Here is a 23212-nt window from a genome sequence, read left to right as displayed (position 1 = left end):
TCCAGGTAATGTAAGAATAGAGTTGCTAACTTGCCGGAAATTTTGATATTATTTTGATTAAGGCCGGTGAGCCCTACAAACTTTTTACTAGTCCCTTTTTTGAACGGTATTTTGAAATCTGTTATTCTAAGCGAGATTTTTTTAAATCTAGGGCAGTTTTTTTTCTTCGTTTATTGAGCATAGGGAATTTGATAATTATATTTTATTGTTAAACATTGTTTTCATCAATAGGGACAGAAGTGCATAGTTTGGCATAACTGTCCGGCATAAATATAGCAATAAATTTTAAATTATCCATCGATTGTTGGCAAGTAACTCTTAGGTATGTTGTTAGTACAATGCAGTGTTTTTTCACGTCCTAGCTGCTGCATATGACAATTTTCCTTAATCTTCCAACTTCCTTCCTTAGGATTTCTTAAGAGTCTTCATCCCGGCGAAATTAAAATACCGCTAATTTTACAGTAATTATGTGATATCTTCAAATGGATAAAAGATAATCGAAATGTGGAACAAGAGCGCCCTAGACAATATTATTTTACATGAGATACCGTTATCACGACTCACTTATCTGCTTTCCAATTCGAACCATTTTGAAAATCGGCATTTATTTTCGCGTTTCTAAACAGCTGAAAACGGAAAGCCACTAGGTGACTTGTGATAACGGTACCTCACGCAAAATAATATTGTCTAGGGCGCTCTTGTTCCATATTTCAATTATCTTTTATCTATTTGAAGATATCACATAATTACTGTAAAATTAGCGGTATTTTAATTTCGCCGGGATGAAGACTCTTAAGGAAATTTCCTGTAGTTATAGTATAAGTTTAAGAAGTAAATTTTATTTTGTAAGTCCAAAATTGTCACGTAAGAATTAATAGATTTTTGTTCATCTGTTTCGATAATTTTAAAAAAGTGGCAGTTACTGATAAATTCAATAAAATGCTCAATACTGACTTCAGTTTCTCATTTTCAGCACAATGTATCTATTAAGCTTATTAGTGAATGTACGTACTAAGGGAATGAAAACAAGTGCTAACTCGCTTTTGTCCACGATAGTACACTTCATTCCCATTGATGGGTCCGAACAGAGATACTTCACACTTAGACCTATAGCATAGGGAATTTTGAGTGGGTGCCGGTATTTTTGATTTTCCAGAGTTGGTAATCCCATGTAAAAAGGTAATTTATGCTTACGCCTTACTTGAAATTAAAGTAACGCAGTTAAAAGTCCCAAATTAAAACATTACTATATAATCTGCCATCTTGCTGCGAATACATGGAGTATTAGCCCTAATGCATTCTGTAATGTTACCAGACATACTGTAAGTAACAGTTGACTGTGAATAGGGACAGCCCCTCTAAACGTTCAATGTGTGCATGATTTCGAGGTGTTGAAATTCCGGGTGCTTATAGAGTTAAGTTCGTTAGTTAACTCCAGTCAATGTCAAATGCTGATAAACTGCCTTAAGGCATTATCCTTTTGAGTGAAGTACTAGCTCTCTTGTATATAGTTAATCTTGTGCTCTCTTGTATATAATTGCGCGAAAAACTTAAATTCTGTAGCATTATTTTCAGAAAAAAGCTGCAACATGTAGCAATTAAAACTCCAGTCCACGGTGGCTCAGTGGTTGAGTGCTCACCTCTGGCGGAAGGGGCTCCTGGTTCGATCCTAGGCAATGCGAGTTTGTGGTGAACAACTCTGTGGAGTTTTCTCGAGGTTTTCCCGTAATCTCCTATATCGTCACTCCTCTAATTCATTCAAAATAATTCACTATTTTTGTTAATCCGTCTTCTTTAGCCTGAATAGCATAAGTGTAGGATATAACACTGAAAGATTTCATTTTAGTTGTTTACAGATCACTGGATCTGTAGGTAGAATACAGTGACTTCAAATTGCTAACGACCCTGGGCACCATTTTACTTCATTCTTCTCAGTGTAATTAAGAAATCTGAAATAGAACTCAATGTGTACCTGCAAAATAGAATTATCGTTACGTCCTAGGCAGGGTGAAAAAAAAATCATGATTTTAAAAAAAAAAAACATTTTTGTTGATTTTTTTTATTTAAATCGAATTTTTTGATTTAATTCAAATCTTTCTCCTCGTGTAATACAAGTCGCGAATTGAAGAAAAGACATTAGGAATTAGTATTAAATGTTAATTATGTCATTTAAGTGAAAGTATTAGAGCAGAATTTTGAATTAATCCTCAGTCGTTAACCTATTTCAATCCCAAAAATTGTTTCTTAAGCATGAAGAAAAAAATTCAGCATGACACTTTTTTCACAAAAGTACTGATATTTGGCAGGGGCATATCTTTAAAAAATCGGAAGTAGCTTGCGGCACAAAATACATAAATTTCACCTAAAGTTATAAAATCTTAAAAAAAAAAAAAAAAAAAAAAAAAAAAAAAAGAGAGAGAGAGAGAGTTTAGGAGAGGATATCGGACCCCTCTAAATATCCCCCTATTATCTGGGAACAAACAAACAAACGCGCACACAAAATAATTTTCGTCTTAAATGTCGATGGTGATTTCCCCGTTGAAATAGTTAACGATTTACAATATAAACCCTGTGTTACGAAGAGAAGAAAACAGAATTGCCTTGTTACCCGTTCAAATCGGGACTTTCCGTACTCATCCTCTGCATGACACTCGTTTTCATAATGTGCTTACATACATTTGAGTCTCATTGTATTATGATTATTATCTTACATATTCGAAATAACAAAACATGAACGAGATTTTACTTATTTTCACTTTAAATTAATTTATTTCGGAGTTTGATTTAAATCAACGATTTTTATTTCAAAAATCAAGTGATATAAGTCAGACTGGTTTAAATCGATCCACCCTGGCCCTAGGTGTTAAACAATCCTAGGTGTTAAAAAGCTTTTTTTTGTAATTCACTAACATTTCTACATGAAATCTTTGCAGTTAATTCCGCGGCTTCGTTTGTGAAAGTGTCTTATAGCATAGATAACATAGTTTAGTAGCATAACATGTTAAGATGTCAAATATAAATTTTTCCTCAAAATTTATTCACATAGCAAAGAGAAGATATGTATCTGCATTTACATGTTGAGATATTATCTACATCTATAGTTAGGACATGATTTAACTAAGGAACTACCGGTGAAGTGGCACTTGAGTTCAAATATTAACTTCAACTTTCGAATATGTTAGTATAATTACTTATTTAATTGTCTATGGACGTTTGCAAGTAGCCTCGCTGCTGATGTCCCCATTAAACCATAATAATTCATTTACTCATTATATAATTTTCTGAATTTTCAGTGGGAACTCCCATTATCAGCCTCGAGGTACTTCCGTTTCCTCCCATATTTGCCTTCCACTAATTCTTCGATCATCTTTTACTTGCCTTAATCATCCATCTCCCGTAGTTTCACAGACATAATCATTAAACGTTAAACAAAGGTTTGTATTAATCACATCTATTTGGCGTTAATTACATTTTGAGAACATTAAAAAAGAATTATTATTATATTGCGAGCGGTGATAATGAGTAGAAACAATGTAAGTGAAAGGCTAATAGTCACCGCAAGAAACAAACCTTATCTCTAGGAAGTACTTTCGAAGAACATCGTCAGCCTAGGCACACTTCAAAAAGGATGTAAACCATAAAAAGAATTTTAAAATGTACGAAGGGGGTCTTCTTGTCACTCTTCACTGCTTTTACTTTTTTTTCTTTTCTTTTTCTTCTTTTTTTTTCATTATCTTCTAAACGGCGAAAATGAGTAGAAAAAATATGGCTCCAAATGGCATTTATGTCACCTGTATCTGAATTGAGTGCCGGTTTCTCCTTATGAATGTGATAAGCTGCTTTAATTTTCCGTTCAGTTGCTGTTTCTGCTTTTTCGATCAAAATGATTTAACAATGTTGTGGTTATTTTCTTTGAGATGTCATGCCAATCCAGATAATTGTTGTAAGCTACGAGATTTGGACGTCCGAATGTGCTCAGCGATTCTGGTATAAATATTCCTTTTTGTTTGACCTAAATATATTTGGTCACATTGATATTTAACCCTACAGACGCCACTACTTTGCTGGGGATCAGTAAAAAATGATTTAAACTTTGTAATATTTTTTTATAGGTTTAGGAGGAACTTCGGAAACCTTGATGTTATATTTGTGCAATGCCTTCTTAATTTTTTGCCGAAATATGTGGAACCAGAGGGACACCAATCCATTTATTTTCTTTGGTATTTGTCGTTGGCCGATGATGGGTGCCATCGATCTCCCGCTATACCTGTTTGTACCATTTCAATAATAAAGACTTTTGATAGTCATTTTGTTGTCTAATTTTAATTAAATATTGAATTTCTTGGTTGAGGTCACCAGGAAGATCAGAAAGTAGATCAATACCAGTAGACTTGGCTTTACAGACAGTGGAACTTGCCTTACTTAAACTAAAAGTAAACCCATACGAAATTTAACTAGTCTCTCAACTAATAGCTTTTTGCCTTAGAAATAATGTTTTCCAATTTGAAGATACCATCTTTCGTCAGGACAGTGAATTGGCTATGGGCAATACTTTCGAACCTGGTATTGGACATGTTTGAAAACAACATTCTCCCAAAATTTCCTGATATCAGGTATTTTCGATATGCTGACGATATCTTAATTCTGTACAAGGAATATCAGGATTTAAACAAGTTATGTGGTGAATTTAATTAGATACATCCTAGGATCAAATTCACGATGGAACTTGAAGAAAATGGTGCTCTTAACTTCCTTGATATTAGCATCAAAAGACAAGCCGATAAGTTTGTTACTTCAGTATATCGTAAACCTTCTGCTGGTTCCAAGTATAGTAATTTTAAGTCACTTCATTCATGGCTTCAGAAACGGAATATTTGGAAAAACTTCAGGAGAGCTCTTCTACTTTCTGATCTTCCTGGTGACCTCAACCAAGAAATTCAATATTTAATTAAAATTGAGCAACAAGATGGCTATCAAAAGTCTTTATTACTGAAGTGGTATAAACAGGTACAGCGGGAGATCGACGGCACCCACCATCGGCCAACAACAAATGCCAAAGAAGACAAATGGATTGGTGTCCCTCTGGTTCCACATATTTCGACAAAAATTAAGAAGGCACTTCATAAATATAACATCAAGGTCTCCGAAGTTCCTCCTAAACCTATAAAAAGATATATTACAAAGTTTAAATCATTTTTTACTGATCCCCAGCAAAGTAGTGGCGTCTACAGGGTTAAATGTCAATGTGACCAAATATATTTAGGTCAACCAAAAAGGAATATTTATACCAGAATCGCTGAGCACATTCGGACGTCCAGATCTCGTAGCTTACAACAATTATCTGGATTGGCATCACATCTCAAAGAAAATAACCACAACATTGTTAATTCATGTTTGATCGAAAAAGCAAAAACAGCAACTGAACGGAAAATTAAAGAAACTTATTACATTCATAAGGAGAAACCGGCACTCAATTCAGATAAATGCCATTTGGAGCAATATTTTTGCTACTCATTTTCGACGTCTGGATGAAAAAGAAAAAAAAAAAGAAAAACAGTGAAGAGTGACAAGTGAATTATTATTAACATATGTCTAATTATAGTGACAAGAAGATTTTTACTTCGTACATTTTAAAATTCATTTTATGGTTTAAATCCTTTTTGAAGTGTGCCTAGGCTGACGATGAAGACGATGTTCTTCGAAAGTACTTCCTAGAGATAAGGTTTGTTTCTTGCGGTGACTATTACCCTTATACTTACATTATTAAAAAAGAATTACCTAAGAATGTTAGCTGTGAGTTTGTTTATTTCGATAAAGTTGATAAAGTGTTATTGATCCCATGAGATGTGATTAATACACTAATAGATATTTTCAGAAAAGAAAATTGCAGCTGATGACGATAGGAGTCCGGCAATTAAATAAATATATTGACATCAAAAGAGTTAGCCAATAGGTTAAAATTTGCTACATTGATTTTAGATTGTACTAGTCCTGTTACCTCTAACGGCTGGCGCTCTAACCGTACTGGAATAGCGTTTGTAAGATTAGCGAAGTCAAGCAGTGCCTGGTCTGGTCAAAGGTAACATAAGCGATCGTTCATACTCACCAGATGGTGTTGGTTACGGCGTCCTCCCAGGTTCATGAATACAGTTGGAGGGCTACTTGAAAGTAAGAAGCAGGAAACTCTGATCTGTAAAGCTGACATTAAGGGCGAATAGGACCAATACGCTGGCCACACCACTCTAAAGGCATGGGTACCACAAGCCGGCTAATAGACCCAGGCGTCCTAAGGACTGATACACTAAGAGTTAAGTTCCTTTTGTTATCTCTAACGATGTTTGAAGATCACAAGCGGGGAGGTAATTCAATCGCCCGCCAATAATTTTGTGTCCATCTAATGACGATTGTTATTGCCCTCTTCCCAAACATCCGCTTTTTCAGTACTTTTTTTTTTTCTGTCTTGGCATATGGAAAACGTTTGGTTATAATATACAGGATTACCTCTAATATTCATAGACACATGGGTTAAACTCGTAAAATTAAATCTTTAATTTAGTGTCCCTCGGTCGTTTCCTTTAGGCCAAAGGAGACGAATTATCAATGAAATAAATGATTATGGAAGAATTGCTGGAAAAGGATGTGGAAGAGAACAGGATAACATTAAGAATATCCACTGGTACTGATTAAATTTGATTCTTAGAGTAGTTTATTCTTATTTCTACTTATGAGCTCTTGTGTTACTTGGACGTAGAAGTTCATGACGTGAAGCCTCGAAGGGCTTAACTGGTCAGCCGGTGAGTTGGGATTAGGAATTGTGTGGTCAACACAACTAGTACTGTCACCGTTTTTTTAACCGGAGTCCGCTACCTATACTCCACTCAGGTAGCTATACAATTGCTGTCATCACGTTCGGTGAACCCAACTGGTTTTGGTCAAGAGTTACCTAAAACGCTGGTATACTTTTTGATATCACAGATACCAGTACTTTAGTTAGAACGTATCTTTTAGCAGCGAGGGCATGTGAGACGTGGACCTACAGCTTAATGTGGGATCCGAACTCCCAGGCCTTCCACTCCGAAGCGCGCACTCTCTCCACATAGCCACGACGAAGCTCCATAAATCAGTACGGTTAAGATTGTGGGCCTTCAGGGCATAGTACCAGTTACTAAATGAGTAATTTGTGTTTATCAAAATTAGACATGGTAATAGCAAGTTGGAACCAGAACTCTTCAAATAAAATAATTTAAGTAGTATATGAGTCTTTTGCAGCACGATACAAAAATCTGTGCAAATTCTGTGTCCCACATGCAAGCACTTGGTCAGGTGTAGTGGTTACATAATACCGATTTTGTTGAACATTGTGATTTATGCGCATATTTTATATTTTCACCATGTAACTCAAAATAAGGCTCTTCAAATTTAAGTTAATGGACGTTTTAGTTGAGTCAGTTTGTGTGACGTTTCGTATATTTAACTTACAGGTAGCTAGCTCATACATCACATATGCAAGATGGACCAACAGTCAGTGTCTAATCTGGTTCCCACACCCAGAGAGGAGCCTTCAAAAGAAATGAATAAACTGAATGTGAATGGTTCCCCAGCAGGAGTGGCGCAAACTCCACAACCTTCGATACCACCAGTTATTGAGCTGGATCCGTCTCCGACATCGAAAGAAGAAATAACAGGTAATAATTTCTCGCATTTAAGGTTATAGACATATAGTTTGATTTGCTTCTTGTTTAGCTGAAACTAACCGAACTCCTTTTGATTTCGCGGAGGGGGAGTCAGAACTTGTTTCTGGATTTAATATTGAGTATAGAGCGGGAGGGTTTGCCCTTATTTTTATAGCCGAGTATGCTAGTATTTTGTTTATGAGAACTATGAGAACTGGTGTATCCTTCAGACAAGCGAAAGCAAGTCTCATCAAAATATAAGGAATGAAAAATACGACTGGACCACAAATTGAAGCCGAGTACTGGTGTTCTAACCACCATATATCTAGTCTGTTCTCTGACTAGCATCAAGTTTTTAATTTTGAAGTAGCTCTTTACTGAAGCTATAAGGTACATATAAGAAGCGTGACTTACTTTGTATCTTATTTTTCTCCCTTTAATTGTAATTTTCTATCTCCTCGGAAATCTTCTTCAGCAACTGTTGCGCTGCGTCGCCGTACTCTTCGTTTACATATCCAGTTGTATTTTCAGCTTTCCTGTAAAGGGCATTATTTAGTTTCTCCCTCAAATCACGTGCTGGTGGTTCTGGCTCATTTCATAGTGATTACGGTTCCTTATTTGTAACTGTGATGAGTATAAATACAGGTGGACGTATGGCATAAAAACTACATTACATAAGGCACGAACCAACTCGTGCTAAAAACACGAATGCTATCTAAGCGAGTCAGAGGAGGAGCGCGGAAGCGAGTGGGTGCGTCCGAAGGGATCAGGCGCATCAGTAACGGTGGCTATATGCATAAACGAGGTCATTTACATTGTCTCACTATAAGTCACATTATCGGCTCCTGAGCCGTTGATGGATTTGGGGGATATACTTACTATACATTGTTCGGCGTAAGCTCTAAACTGTGATAAACAAAGCCACGTAAAATTAAATCTCGCTGATTTGCTGTTGTCCTACCTACGCTTGTACTCCTCCGCAAAATAGTTCATGTGATTGCATTATTACTTTTACTATGAAGCTAGCTTCATATAAACCTGCTATATTATTATAAATGACAAAAATATAATACGGATTATCTAATAATACTGCAATCGAGTGTGACTAATGAAACAATAGAAATAAACACTAAGCATGCGCAGTAATTATGGCGTCAACTCAACTGTGGACGGGTGTTCTGCTTTTAAAGTCTGAAAGATGACTGGCATGAATCCCAGTTCCGCGAGTGTTGTGGTGAAACACCAACAAGGCAAACCTTTACTCACTAAGCAACATTTGTTTACGAGCGAAATTCAAATACTTTTTTTTCTTTATTCTTTCGAGTTTCTTTTCTTTCTTTTCTGCTGCTGCTGCTGTAAGTATCTGGACAACACGAGACAGTATTGTCAAAATCTACGTCCGTCAAGCTGGCCCGCACAAATTTCATATTCAAACTAAAACAGTACCAAAAATTTGTACCCAATATGTACTAATTTGTACCACTAAAATTAGAATTTGTACCCCCACCAATTTCGAAAAAAATGAATTTTTGATGGCGGGCCAGCTTGACGTCAAGCTGGCCCGCACAATTTATTTTTCTTTCCAATTTGAACAAAAACGGTACCAAAAATTTGTACCCAATATGTACCAATTTGTACCACTAAAATTAGAATTTGTACCGTCACCAAATTCGAAAAAAATGAATTTTTGATGGCGGGCCAGCTTGACGACAAGCTGGCCCGCACAATTTATTTTTCTTTCCAATTCAAACAAAAACTGTACCAAAAATTTGTACCCAATATGTACCAATTTGTACCACCAAAATTAGAATTTGTACCCTCACCAAATTCGAAAAAAATGAATTTTTGATGGCGGGCCAGCTTGACCTCAAGCTGGCCCGCACAATTTATTTTTCTTTCCAATTCAAACAAAAACTGTACCAAAAATTTGTACCCAATATGTACCAATTTGTACCACTAAAATTAGAATTTGTACCCTCACCAAATTCGAAAAAAATGAATTTTTGATGGCGGGCCAGCTTGACGTCAAGCTGGCCCGCACAATTTATTTTTCTTTCCAATTCGAACAAAAACTGTACCAAAAATTTGTACCCAATATGTACCAATTTGTACCACCAAAATTAAAATTTGCACCCCCACCAATTTCGAAAAAATTGAATTTCTGATGGCGGGTCAGCTTGACTTCAAGCTGGCCCGCACAATTTATTTTTCTTTCCAATTCAAACAAAAACTGTACCAAAAATTTGTACCCAATATGTACAAATTTGTACCACCAAAATTAGAATTTGTACCCTTAACGATTTCGAAAAAAATGAATTTTTAATGGCGGGTCATCTTGACGTCAACCTGGCCCGCAAAATTTATTTTTTTTCCAATTCGAACAAAAATGGTGCGAAAAATTCGTACCCAATATGTAACAATTTGTACCACCAAAATTAGAATTTGTACCCCTACCGATTTCGAAAAAATTGAATTTTTGATGGCGGGTCATCTTGACGTCTAGGTGGCCCGCAGAATTTATTTTTCTTTCCAATTCAAACAAAAACTGTACCAAAAATTTGTTCCCAATATGTACCAATTTGTACCACTAAAATTAGAATTTGTACCCTCACCAAATTCGAAAAAAATGAATTTTTGATGGCGGGCCAGCTTGACGTCAAGCTGGCCCGCACGATTTATTTTTCTTTCCAATTCGAACAAAAACGGTACCAAAAATGTGTACCCAATATGTACCAATTTGTACCACTAAAATTAGAATTTGTACCCCCACCAATTTCGAAAAAAATGAATTTTTGATGGAGGGTCATCTTGACGTCTAGGTGGCCCGCACAATTTATTTTTCTTTCCAATTCAAACAAAAACTGTACCAAAAATTTGTTCCCAATATGTACCAATTTGTACCACTAAAATTAGAATTTGTACCCTCACCAAATTCGAGAAAAATGAATTTTTGATGGCGGGCCAGCTTGATTTATTTTTCTTTCCAATTCGAACAAAAACGGTACCAAAAATGTGTACCCAATATGTACCAATTTGTACCACTAAAATTAGAATTTGTACCCCCACTAATTTTGAAAAAATTGAACTTTTGATGGCGGGTCAGCTTGACTTCAAACTGGCCCGCACAATTTATTTTTCTTTCCAATTCGAACAAAAACGGTACCAAAAATTTGTACCCAATATGTACTAATTTGTACCACCAAAATTAAAATTTGCACCCCCACCAATTTCGAAAAAATTGAATTTCTGATGGCGGGTCAGCTTGACTTCAAGCTGGCCCGCACAATTTATTTTTCTTTCCAATTCAAACAAAAACTGTACCAAAAATTTGTACCCAATATGTACAAATTTGTACCACCAAAATTAGAATTTGTACCCTTAACGATTTCGAAAAAAATGAATTTTTAATGGTGGGTCATCTTGACGTCAACCTAGCCCGCACAATTTATTTTTTTCCAATTCGAACAAAAATGGTGCGAAAAATTCGTACCCAATGTGTAACAATTTGTACCACCAAAATTAGAATTTGTACCCCTACCGATTTCGAAAAAATTTGAATTTTTGATGGCGGGTCATCTTGACGTCAAGCTGACCCGCAAAATTTATTTTTTTCCAATTCGAACAAAAATGGTGCGAAAAATTCGTACCCAATATGTAACAATTTGTACCACCAAAATTAGAATTTGTACCCCTACCGATTTCGAAAAAATTGAATTTTTGATGGCGGGTCATCTTGACGTCAAGCTGACCCGCACAATTTATTTTTGTTTCCAATTCGAAAAAAAAAATGGTGCGAAAAATTCGTACCCAATATGTAACAATTTGTACCACCAAAATTAGAATTTGTACCCCTACCGATTTCGAAAAAATTGAATTTTTGATGGCGGGTCATCTTGACGTCTAGGTGGCCCGCACAATTTATTTTTCTTTCCAATTCAAACAAAAACTGTACCAAAAATTTTTTCCCAATATGTACCAATTTGTACCACTAAAATTAGAATTTGTACCCTCACCAAATTCGAAAAAAATGAATTTTTGATGGCGGGCCAGCTTGACGTCAAGCTGGCCCGCACGATTTATTTTTCTTTCCAATTCGAACAAAAACGGTACCAAAAATGTGTACCCAATATGTACCAATTTGTACCACTAAAATTAGAATTTGTACCCCCACCAATTTCGAAAAAAATGAATTTTTGATGGCGAGCCAGCTTGGCGTCAAGCTGGCCCGCACAATTTATTTTTCTTTCCAATTCAAATAAAAACTGTACCAAAAATTTGTACCCAATATGTACCAATTTGTACCACTAAAATTAGAATTTGTACCCTCACCAAATTCGAAAAAAATGAATTTTTGGTGGCGGGCCAGCTTGACGTCAAGCTGGCCCGCACAATTTATTTTTCTTTCCAATTCGAACAAAAACTGTACCAAAAATTTGTACCCAATATGTACTAATTTGTACCACCAAAATTAAAATTTGCACCCCCACCAATTTCGAAAAAATTGAATTTCTGATGGCGGGTCAGCTTGACTTCAAGCTGGCCCGCACAATTTATTTTTCTTTCCAATTCAAACAAAAACTACCAAAAATTTGTACCCAATATGTACCAATTTGTACCACCAAAATTAGAATTTGTACCCTTAACGATTTCGAAAAAAATGAATTTTTAATGGCGGGTCATCTTGACGTCAACCTGGCCCGCAAAATTTATTTTTTTTCCAATTCGAACAAAAATGGTGCGAAAAATTCGTACCCAATATGTAACAATTTGTACCACCAAAATTAGAATTTGTACCCCTACCGATTTCGAAAAAATTGAATTTTTGATGGCGGGTCATCTTGACGTCTAGGTGGCCCGCACAATTTATTTTTCTTTCCAATTCAAACAAAAACTGTACCAAAAATTTGTTCCCAATATGTACCAATTTGTACCACTAAAATTAGAATTTGTACCCTCACCAAATTCGAGAAAAATGAATTTTTGATGGCGGGCCAGCTTGATTTATTTTTCTTTCCAATTCGAACAAAAACGGTACCAAAAATGTGTACCCAATATGTACCAATTTGTACCACTAAAATTAGAATTTGTACCCCCACTAATTTCGAAAAAATTGAACTTTTGATGGCGGGTCAGCTTGACGTCAAGCTGGCCCGCACAATTTATTTTTCTTTCCAATTCGAACAAAAACGGTACCAAAAATGTGTACCCAATATGTACCAATTTGTACCACTAAACTTAGAATTTGTACCCCCACCAATTTCGAAAAAATTGAATTTCTGATGGCGGGTCAGCTTGACGTCAAGCTGGCCCGCACAATTTATTTTTCTTTCCAATTCGAACAAAAACGGTACCAAAAATTTGTACCCAATATGTACTAATTTGTACCACCAAAATTAAAATTTGCACCCCCACCAATTTCGAAAAAATTGAATTTCTGATGGCGGGTCAGCTTGACTTCAAGCTGGCCCGCACAATTTATTTTTCTTTCCAATTCAAACAAAAACTGTACCAAAAATTTGTACCCAATATGTACAAATTTGTACCACCAAAATTAGAATTTGTACCCTTAACGATTTCGAAAAAAATGAATTTTTAATGGTAGGTCATCTTGACGTCAACCTAGCCCGCACAATTTATTTTTTTCCAATTCGAACAAAAATGGTGCGAAAAATTCGTACCCAATATGTAACAATTTGTACCACCAAAATTAGAATTTGTACCCCTACCGATTTCGAAAAAATTGAATTTTTGATGGCGGGTCATCTTGACGTCAAGCTGACCCGCACAATTTATTTTTGTTTCCAATTCGAAAAAAAAAATGGTGCGAAAAATTCGTACCCAATATGTAACAATTTGTACCACCAAAATTAGAATTTGTACCCCTACCGATTTCGAAAAAAATGAACTTTTGATGGCGGGTCATCTTGACGTCTAGGTGGCCCGCACAATTTATTTTTCTTTCCAATTCAAACAAAAACTGTACCAAAAATTTGTTCCCAATATGTACCAATTTGTACCACTAAAATTAGAATTTGTACCCTCACCAAATTCGAAAAAAATGAATTTTTGATGGCGGGCCAGCTTGACGTCAAACTGGCCCGCACGATTTATTTTTCTTTCCAATTCGAACAAAAACGGTACCAAAAATTTGTACCCAATATGTACCAATTTGTACCACTAAAATTAGAATTTGTACGGTCACCAAATTCGAAAAAAATGAATTTTTGATGGCGGGCCAGCTTGACGTCAAGCTGGCCCGCACAATTTATTTTTCTTTCCAATTCAAACAAAAACTGTACCAAAAATTTGTACCCAATATGTACCAATTTGTACCACTAAAATTAGAATTTGTACCCTCACCAAATTCGAAAAAATTGAATTTCTGATGGCGGGTCAGCTTGACTTCAAGCTGGCCCGCACAATTTATTTTTCTTTCCAATTCAAACAAAAACTGTACCAAAAATTTGTACCCAATATGTACAAATTTGTACCACCAAAATTAGAATTTGTACCATTAACGATTTCGAAAAAAATGAATTTTTAATGGCGGGTCATCTTGACGTCAACCTGGCCCGCAAAATTTATTTTTTTTCCAATTCGAACAAAAATGGTGCGAAAAATTCGAACCCAATATAACATATGTAACAATTTGTACCATTACACCAAAATTAGAATTTGTACCCCTACCGATTTCGAAAAAATTGAATTTTTGATGGCGGGTCATCTTGACGTCTAGGTGGCCCGCACAATTTATTTTTCTTTCCAATTCAAACAAAAACTGTACCAAAAATTTGTTCCCAATATGTACCAATTTGTACCACTAAAATTAGAATTTGTACCCCCACCAAATTCGAGAAAAATGAATTTTTGATGGCGGGTCAGCTTGACGTCGAGCTGGCCCGCACAATTTATTTTTCTTTCCAATTCAAACAAAAACTGTACCAAAAATTTGTTCCCAATATGTACCAATTTGTACCACTAAAATTAGAATTTGTACCCCCACCAATTTCGAAAAAAATGAATTTTTGATGGCGGGTCATCTTGACGTCTAGGTGGCCCGCACAATTTATTTTTCTTTCCAATTCAAACAAAAACTGTACCAAAAATTTGTTCCCAATATGTACCAATTTGTACCACTAAAATTAGAATTTGTACCCTCACCAAATTCGAGAAAAATGAATTTTTGATGGCGGGCCAGCTTGATTTATTTTTCTTTCCAATTCGAACAAAAACGGTACCAAAAATGTGTACCCAATATGTACCAATTTGTACCACTAAAATTAGAATTTGTACCCCCACTAATTTCGAAAAAATTGAACTTTTGATGGCGGGTCAGCTTGACGTCAAGCTGGCCCGCACAATTTATTTTTCTTTCCAATTCGAACAAAAACGGTACCAAAAATGTGTACCCAATATGTACCAATTTGTACCACTAAACTTAGAATTTGTACCCCCACCAATTTCGAAAAAATTGAATTTCTGATGGCGGGTCAGCTTGACGTCAAGCTGGCCCGCACAATTTATTTTTCTTTCCAATTCGAACAAAAACGGTACCAAAAATTTGTACCCAATATGTACTAATTTGTACCACCAAAATTAAAATTTGCACCCCCACCAATTTCGAAAAAATTGAATTTCTGATGGCGGGTCAGCTTGACTTCAAGCTGGCCCGCACAATTTATTTTTCTTTCCAATTCAAACAAAAACTGTACCAAAAATTTGTACCCAATATGTACAAATTTGTACCACCAAAATTAGAATTTGTACCCTTAACGATTTCGAAAAAAATGAATTTTTAATGGTGGGTCATCTTGACGTCAACCTAGCCCGCACAATTTATTTTTTTCCAATTCGAACAAAAATGGTGCGAAAAATTCGTACCCAATATGTAACAATTTGTACCACCAAAATTAGAATTTGTACCCCTACCGATTTCGAAAAAATTGAATTTTTGATGGCGGGTCATCTTGACGTCAAGCTGACCCGCACAATTTATTTTTGTTTCCAATTCGAAAAAAAAATGGTGCGAAAAATTCGTACCCAATATGTAACAATTTGTACCACCAAAATTAGAATTTGTACCCCTACCGATTTCCAAAAAATTGAATTTTTGATGACGGGTCATCTTGACGTCTAGGTGGCCCGCACAATTTATTTTTCTTTCCAATTCAAACAAAAACTGTACCAAAAATTTGTTCCCAATATGTACCAATTTGTACCACTAAAATTAGAATTTGTACGGTCACCAAATTCGAAAAAAATGAATTTTTGATGGCGGGCCAGCTTGACGTCAAGCTGGCCCGCACAATTTATTTTTCTTTCCAATTCAAACAAAAACTGTACCAAAAATTTGTACCCAATATGTACTAATTTGTACCACCAAAATTAAAATTTGCACCCCCACCAATTTCGAAAAAATTGAATTTCTGATGGCGGGTCAGCTTGACTTCAAGCTGGCCCGCACAATTTATTTTTCTTTCCAATTCAAACAAAAACTGTACCAAAAATTTGTACCCAATATGTACAAATTTGTACCACCAAAATTAGAATTTGTACCCTTAACGATTTCGAAAAAAATGAATTTTTAATGGTGGGTCATCTTGACGTCAACCTAGCCCGCACAATTTATTTTTTTCCAATTCGAACAAAAATGGTGCGAAAAATTCGTACCCAATATGTAACAATTTGTACCACCAAAATTAGAATTTGTACCCCTACCGATTTCGAAAAAATTGAATTTTTGATGGCGGGTCATCTTGACGTCAAGCTGACCCGCACAATTTATTTTTGTTTCCAATTCGAAAAAAAAAATGGTGCGAAAAATTCGTACCCAATATGTAACAATTTGTACCACCAAAATTAGAATTTGTACCCCTACCGATTTCGAAAAAATTGAATTTTTGATGACGGGTCATCTTGACGTCTAGGTGGCCCGCACAATTTATTTTTCTTTCCAATTCAAACAAAAACTGTACCAAAAATTTGTACCCAATATGTACCAATTTGTACCACCAAAATTAGAATTTGTACCCTCACCAAATTCGAAAAAAATGAATTTTTGATGGCGGGCCAGCTTGACCTCAAGCTGGCCCGCACAATTTGTTTTTCTTTCCAATTCAAACAAAAACTGTACCAAAAATTTGTACCCAATATGTACAAATTTGTACCACCAAAATTAGAATTTGTACCATTAACGATTTCGAAAAAAATGAATTTTTAATGGCGGGTCGTCATGACGTCAACCTGGCCCGCAAAATTTATTTTTTTTCCAATTCGAACAAAAATGGTGCGAAAAATTCGTACCCAATATGTAACAATTTGTACCACCAAAATTAGAATTTGTACCCCTACCGATTTCGAAAAAATTGAATTTTTGATGGCGGGTCATCTTGACGTCTAGGTGGCCCGCACAATTTATTTTTCTTTCCAATTCAAACAAAAACTGTACCAAAAATTTGTTCCCAATATGTACCAATTTGTACCACTAAAATTAGAATTTGTACCCTCACCAAATTCGAGAAAAATGAATTTTTGATGGCGGGCCAGCTTGACGTCAAGCTGGCCCGCACAATTTATTTTTCTTTCCAATTCAAACAAAAACTGTACCAAAAATTTGTTCCCAATATGTACCAATTTGTACCACTAAAATTAGAATTTGTACGGTCACCAAATTCGAAAAAAATGAACTTTTGATGGCGGGCCAGCTTGACGTCAAGCTGGCCCGCACAATTTATTTTTCTTTCCAATTCAAACAAAAACTGTACCAAAAATTTGTACCCAATATGTACCAATTTGTACCACCAAAATTAGAATTTGTACCCTCACCAAATTCGAAAAAAATGAATTTTTGATGGCGGGCCAGCTTGACGTCAAGCTGGCCCGCACAATTTATTTTTCTTTCCAATTCAAACAAAAACTGTACCAAAAATTTGTACCCAATATGTACCAATTTGTACCACTAAAATTAGAATTTGTACCCTCACCAAATTCGAGAAAAATGAATTTTTGATGGCGGGCCAGCTTGACTTCAAGCTGGCCCGCACAATTTATTTTTCTTTCCAATTCGAACAAAGACGGTACCAAAAATTTGTACCCAATATGTACCAATTTGTACCACTAAAATTAGAATTTGTACCCCCACCAATTTCGAAAAAATTGAATTTCTGATGGCGGGTCACCTTGACGTCAAGCTGGCCCGCACAATTTATTTTTCTTTCCAATTCGAACAAAAACTGTACCAAAAATTTGTACCCAATATGTACTAATTTGTACCACCAAAATTAAAATTTCCATCCCCACCAATTTCGAAAAAATTGAATTTCTGATGGCGGGTCAGCTTGACTTCAAGCTGGCCCGCACAATTTATTTTTCTTTCCAATTCAAACAAAAACTGTACCAAAAATTTGTACCCAATATGTACAAATTTGTACCACCAAAATTAGAATTTGTACCATTAACGATTTCGAAAAAAATGAATTTTTAATGGCGGGTCATCTTGACGTCAACCTGGCCCGCAAAATTTATTTTTTTTCCAATTCGAACAAAAATGGTGCGAAAAATTCGTACCCAATATGTAACAATTTGTACCACCAAAATTAGAATTTGTACCCCTACCGATTTCGAAAAAATTGAATTTTTGATGGCGAGTCATCTTGACGTCTAGGTGGCCCGCACAATTTATTTTTCTTTCCAATTCAAACAAAAACTGTACCAAAAATTTGTTCCCAATATGTACCAATTTGTACCACTAAAATTAGAATTTGTACCCTCACCAAATTCGAGAAAAATGAATTTTTGATGGCGGGCCAGCTTGACGTCAAGCTGGCCCGCACGATTTATTTTTCTTTCCAATTCGAACAAAAACGGTACCAAAAATGTGTACCCAATATGTACCAATTTGTACCACTAAAATTAGAATTTGTACCCCCACTAATTTCGAAAAAATTAAGTTTTGATGGCGGGTCAGCTTGACGTCGAGCTGGCCCGCACAATTTATTTTTCTTTTCAATTCGAACAAAAACGGTACCAAAAATGTGTACCCAATATGTACCAATTTGTACCACTAAACTTAGAATTTGTACCCCCACCAATTTCGAAAAAATTGAATTTCTGATGGCGGGTCAGCTTGATGTCAAGCTGGCCCGCACAATTTATTTTTCTTTCCAATTCGAACAAAAACGGTACCAAAAATTTGTACCCAAGATGTACTAATTTGTACCACCAAAATTAAAATTTGCACCCCCACCAATTTCGAAAAAATTGAATTTCTGATGGCGGGTCAGCTTGACTTCAAGCTGGCCCGCACAATTTATTTTTCTTTCCAATTCGAACAAAAACTGTACCAAAAATTTGTACCCAATATGTACAAATTTGTACCACCAAAATTAGAATTTGTACCCTTAACGATTTCGAAAAAAATGAATTTTTAATGGTGGGTCATCTTGACGTCAACCTAGCCCGCACAATTTATTTTTTTCCAATTCGAACAAAAATGGTGCGAAAAATTCGTACCCAATATGTAACAATTTGTACCACCAAAATTAGAATTTGTACCCCTACCGATTTCCAAAAAATTGAATTTTTGATGGCGGGTCATCTTGACGTCTAGGTGGCCCGCACAATTTATTTTTCTTTCCAATTCAAACAAAAACTGTACCAAAAATTTGTTCCCAATATGTACCAATTTGTACCACTAAAATTAGAATTTGTACCCCCACCAAATTCGAAAAAAATGAATTTTTGATGGCGGGTCATCTTGACGTCTAGGTGGCCCGCACAATTTATTTTTCTTTCCAATTCAAACAAAAACTGTACCAAAAATTTGTTCCCAATATGTACCAATTTGTACCACTAAAATTAGAATTTGTACCCTCACCAAATTCGAAAAAAATGAATTTTTGATGGCGGGCCAGCTTGACGTCAAGCTGGCCCGCACAATTTATTTTTCTTTCCAATTCGAACAAAAACTGTACCAAAAATTTGTACCCAATATGTACTAATTTGTACCACCAAAATTAAAATTTCCATCCCCACCAATTTCGAAAAAATTGAATTTCTGATGGCGGGTCAGCTTGACTTCAAGCTGGCCCGCACAATTTATTTTTCTTTCCAATTCGAACAAAAACGGTACCAAAAATTTGTACCCAATATGTACAAATTTGTACCACTAAAATTAGAATTTGTACCGTCACCAAATTCGAAAAAAATTAATTTTTGATGGCGGGCCAGCTTGACGTCAAGCTGGCCCGCACAATTTATTTTTCTTTCCAATTCAAACAAAAACTGTACCAAAAATTTGTACCTAATATGTACCAATTTGTACCACCAAAATTAGAATTTGTACCCTCACCAAATTCGAAAAAAATGAATTTTTGATGGCGGGCCAGCTTGACGTCAAGCTGGCCCGCACAATTTATTTTTCTTTCCAATTCAAACAAAAACTGTACCAAAAAATTTGTACCCAATATGTACCAATTTGTACCACTAAAATTAGAATTTGTACCCTCACCAAATTCGAGAAAAATGAATTTTTGATGGCGGGCCAGCTTGACTTCAAGCTGGCCCGCACAATTTATTTTTCTTTCCAATTCGAACAAAGACGGTACCAAAAATTTGTACCCAATATGTACCAATTTGTACCACTAAAATTAGAATTTGTACCCCCACCAATTTCGAAAAAATTGATTTTCTGATGGCGGGTCACCTTGACGTCAAGCTGGCCCGCACAATTTATTTTTCTTTCCAATTCGAACAAAAACTGTACCAAAAATTTGTACCCAATATGTACTAATTTGTACCACCAAAATTAAAATTTCCATCCCCACCAATTTTGAAAAAATTGAATTTCTGATGGCGGGTCAGCTTGACTTCAAGCTGGCCCGCACAATTTATTTTTCTTTCCAATTCAAACAAAAACTGTACCAAAAATTTGTACCCAATATGTACAAATTTGTACCACCAAAATTAGAATTTGTACCATTAACGATTTCGAAAAAAATGAATTTTTAATGGCGGGTCATCTTGACGTCAACCTGGCCCGCAAAATTTATTTTTTTTTCCAATTCGAACAAAAATGGTGCGAAAAATTCGTACCCAATATGTAACAATTTGTACCACCAAAATTAGAATTTGTACCCCTACCGATTTCGAAAAAATTGAATTTTTGATGGCGGGTCATCTTGACGTCTAGGTGGCCCGCACAATTTATTTTTCTTTCCAATTCAAACAAAAACTGTACCAAAAATGTGTACCCAATATGTACCAATTTGTACCACTAAAATTAGAATTTGTACCCCCACTAATTTCGAAAAAATTGAACTTTTGATGGCGGGTCAGCTTGACGTCAAGCTGGCCCGCACAATTTATTTTTCTTTCCAATTCGAACAAAAACGGTACCAAAAATGTGTACCCAATATGTACCAATTTGTACCACTAAACTTAGAATTTGTACCCCCACCATTTCGAAAAAATTGAATTTCTGATGGCGGGTCAGCTTGACGTCAAGCTGGCCCGCACAATTTATTTTTCTTTCCAATTCGAACAAAAACGGTACCAAAAATTTGTACCCAATATGTACTAATTTGTACCACCAAAATTAAAATTTGCACCCCCACCAATTTCGAAAAAATTGAATTTCTGATGGCGGGTCAGCTTGACTTCAAGCTGGCCCGCACAATTTATTTTTCTTTCCAATTCAAACAAAAACTGTACCAAAAATTTGTACCCAATATGTACAAATTTGTACCACCAAAATTAGAATTTGTACCCTTAACGATTTCGAAAAAAATGAATTTTTAATGGTGGGTCATCTTGACGTCAACCTAGCCCGCACAATTTATTTTTTTCCAATTCGAACAAAAATGGTGCGAAAAATTCGTACCCAATATGTAACAATTTGTACCACCAAAATTAGAATTTGTACCCCTACCGATTTCGAAAAAATTGAATTTTTGATGGCGGGTCATCTTGACGTCAAGCTGACCCGCACAATTTATTTTTGTTTCCAATTCGAAAAAAAAAATGGTGCGAAAAATTTGTACCCAATATGTACTAATTTGTACCACCAAAATTAGAATTTGTACCCCTACCGATTTCGAAAATATTAATTTTTGATAGCGGGCCAGCTTGACGTCAATCTGCCCTGCTCAACGCATTTTTCTTTCCAATTTGAATGAAAACTGTACCAAAAATGTGTATCCAACATGTACCGATTTGTACCACGAAAAGTAGAATTTGTTCCTCCGCCCATTTCGAGAAATTTGAATTTATGTAATTTTTAAAACTATACCTTATCTTGGGCAAACCAGTAGGTAGTGAAAGTACCAAATAGACAATATTCTAATCCGAAACAGATTCAGAAACCAAGTAAAGCTCTGTACAAGTTACTCAGGTGCAGATGTGGGCACAGATGACTCCCTCGGGTTGGTTATCGATCTCTATAAGATGACGCGAATATTATAACCGTGCACCAAGTGAAATTCACTCAAACTAAGAAAGATGTCAAGACTCATAAAGAATTCTGGAGAGCGACAGATAGATGAGTTACCACAACAGATACTGCGAAAAATATTATGTAAGAGGTGCTTAATGGCAGGAATAATCAAAAGCTGTGATGATTACATGGGAAAACAGGAAAAAATAACTACAAGGCATGGATAATTGAAGAAATATTGAAATTAGTGGAAAAGGGAAGAAGTTGCAAACTAAACAAGGACGACGAAGTATACAAGCGATACAGAAACCTGATAAACAAGAAAGGCAAGAAAAGAGTGGTTAGCAAATGCAAGGAAATTGATGAAACTATGAAGACTGGAAACATAGAACAAGCTTACAAGAACGTGAAAAATTAAGTTTATCACATAAGAACCACTGCAAATGTAATAAAGGACAAAGACGGAAACGTTCAGGTATAGGAAGAAGATAGAACACATCGATAGAAGGAATGCGTAGAAGTTTACAAAGAAACTGAACCAGGAAGAAGCGGTGGTAGATGAAGTACATGAATATTACTTGGGACCATCAATTTTAAAAGTGGAATTTGAAGAAGCAGTGCAAACACTGAAGTCAGATGCAGCAACCGGACCAAATGAAATACCAGCTAAAATTATAAAGAATTTAGGATAAAGAGTGAAAGGAGTTTTGTATAAACTAATAAACAAAATTTACGTAACAGGTAAAGTACCAAAAGATTTTGAGAGTTAAATGTGAAAACAATAGTGTTTGATATTACTTGTGTCAAAAATACTTATAAGAATACTTCGAAAACGTGTGGAAAAAAGAATAGAGGAGAACCTGTCCGAAGACTTATTTGGCGTCAGTTAAAGGAACAGGAGAGGCTAACGACTGATAATCGAACAGTTTCTAAGAGTAAACTTTAGTGGTTGTAGCAGCAACGTTCATCGATGTAGAAAAGGCAACTGATAACGCGAAATGGAACACACTGTTTGAAGTTCTGAAGAAGAAAGGAATAGACTAGAGAGATAGACGAGTAGTACATGGACTAGAAAACCAAACAGGTCTTATAGGAAGACAAAGAGATG

The 23212-nt window shown here is 35.7% G+C and overlaps 1 protein-coding gene across 2 annotated transcripts in view; it reads left to right on the top strand.

The window, feature by feature from the left end:
- The window catches only part of LOC145668165 (high mobility group protein 20A-like), a 49736-nt gene that overhangs the window by 2369 nt on the left and 24155 nt on the right, over positions 1 to 23212 (top strand). For both annotated transcript variants that reach the window (XM_081735786.1, XM_081735787.1), the window contains exon 2: positions 7482 to 7685. In XM_081735786.1, the coding sequence (XP_081591912.1) occupies positions 7511 to 7685 (175 nt within the window). In that variant the 5' untranslated portion in view covers positions 7482 to 7510. The remainder of the gene's footprint in view (positions 1 to 7481; positions 7686 to 23212) is intronic.

The sequence above is a fragment of the Thermobia domestica genome, chromosome 13, assembly GCF_964235325.1.
Source record: "Thermobia domestica chromosome 13, izTheDome1.hap1.1, whole genome shotgun sequence".
Taxonomy (NCBI): Eukaryota; Metazoa; Arthropoda; class Insecta; order Zygentoma; family Lepismatidae; genus Thermobia; species Thermobia domestica.
This window is presented reverse-complemented; position numbering and strand designations above follow the sequence as displayed.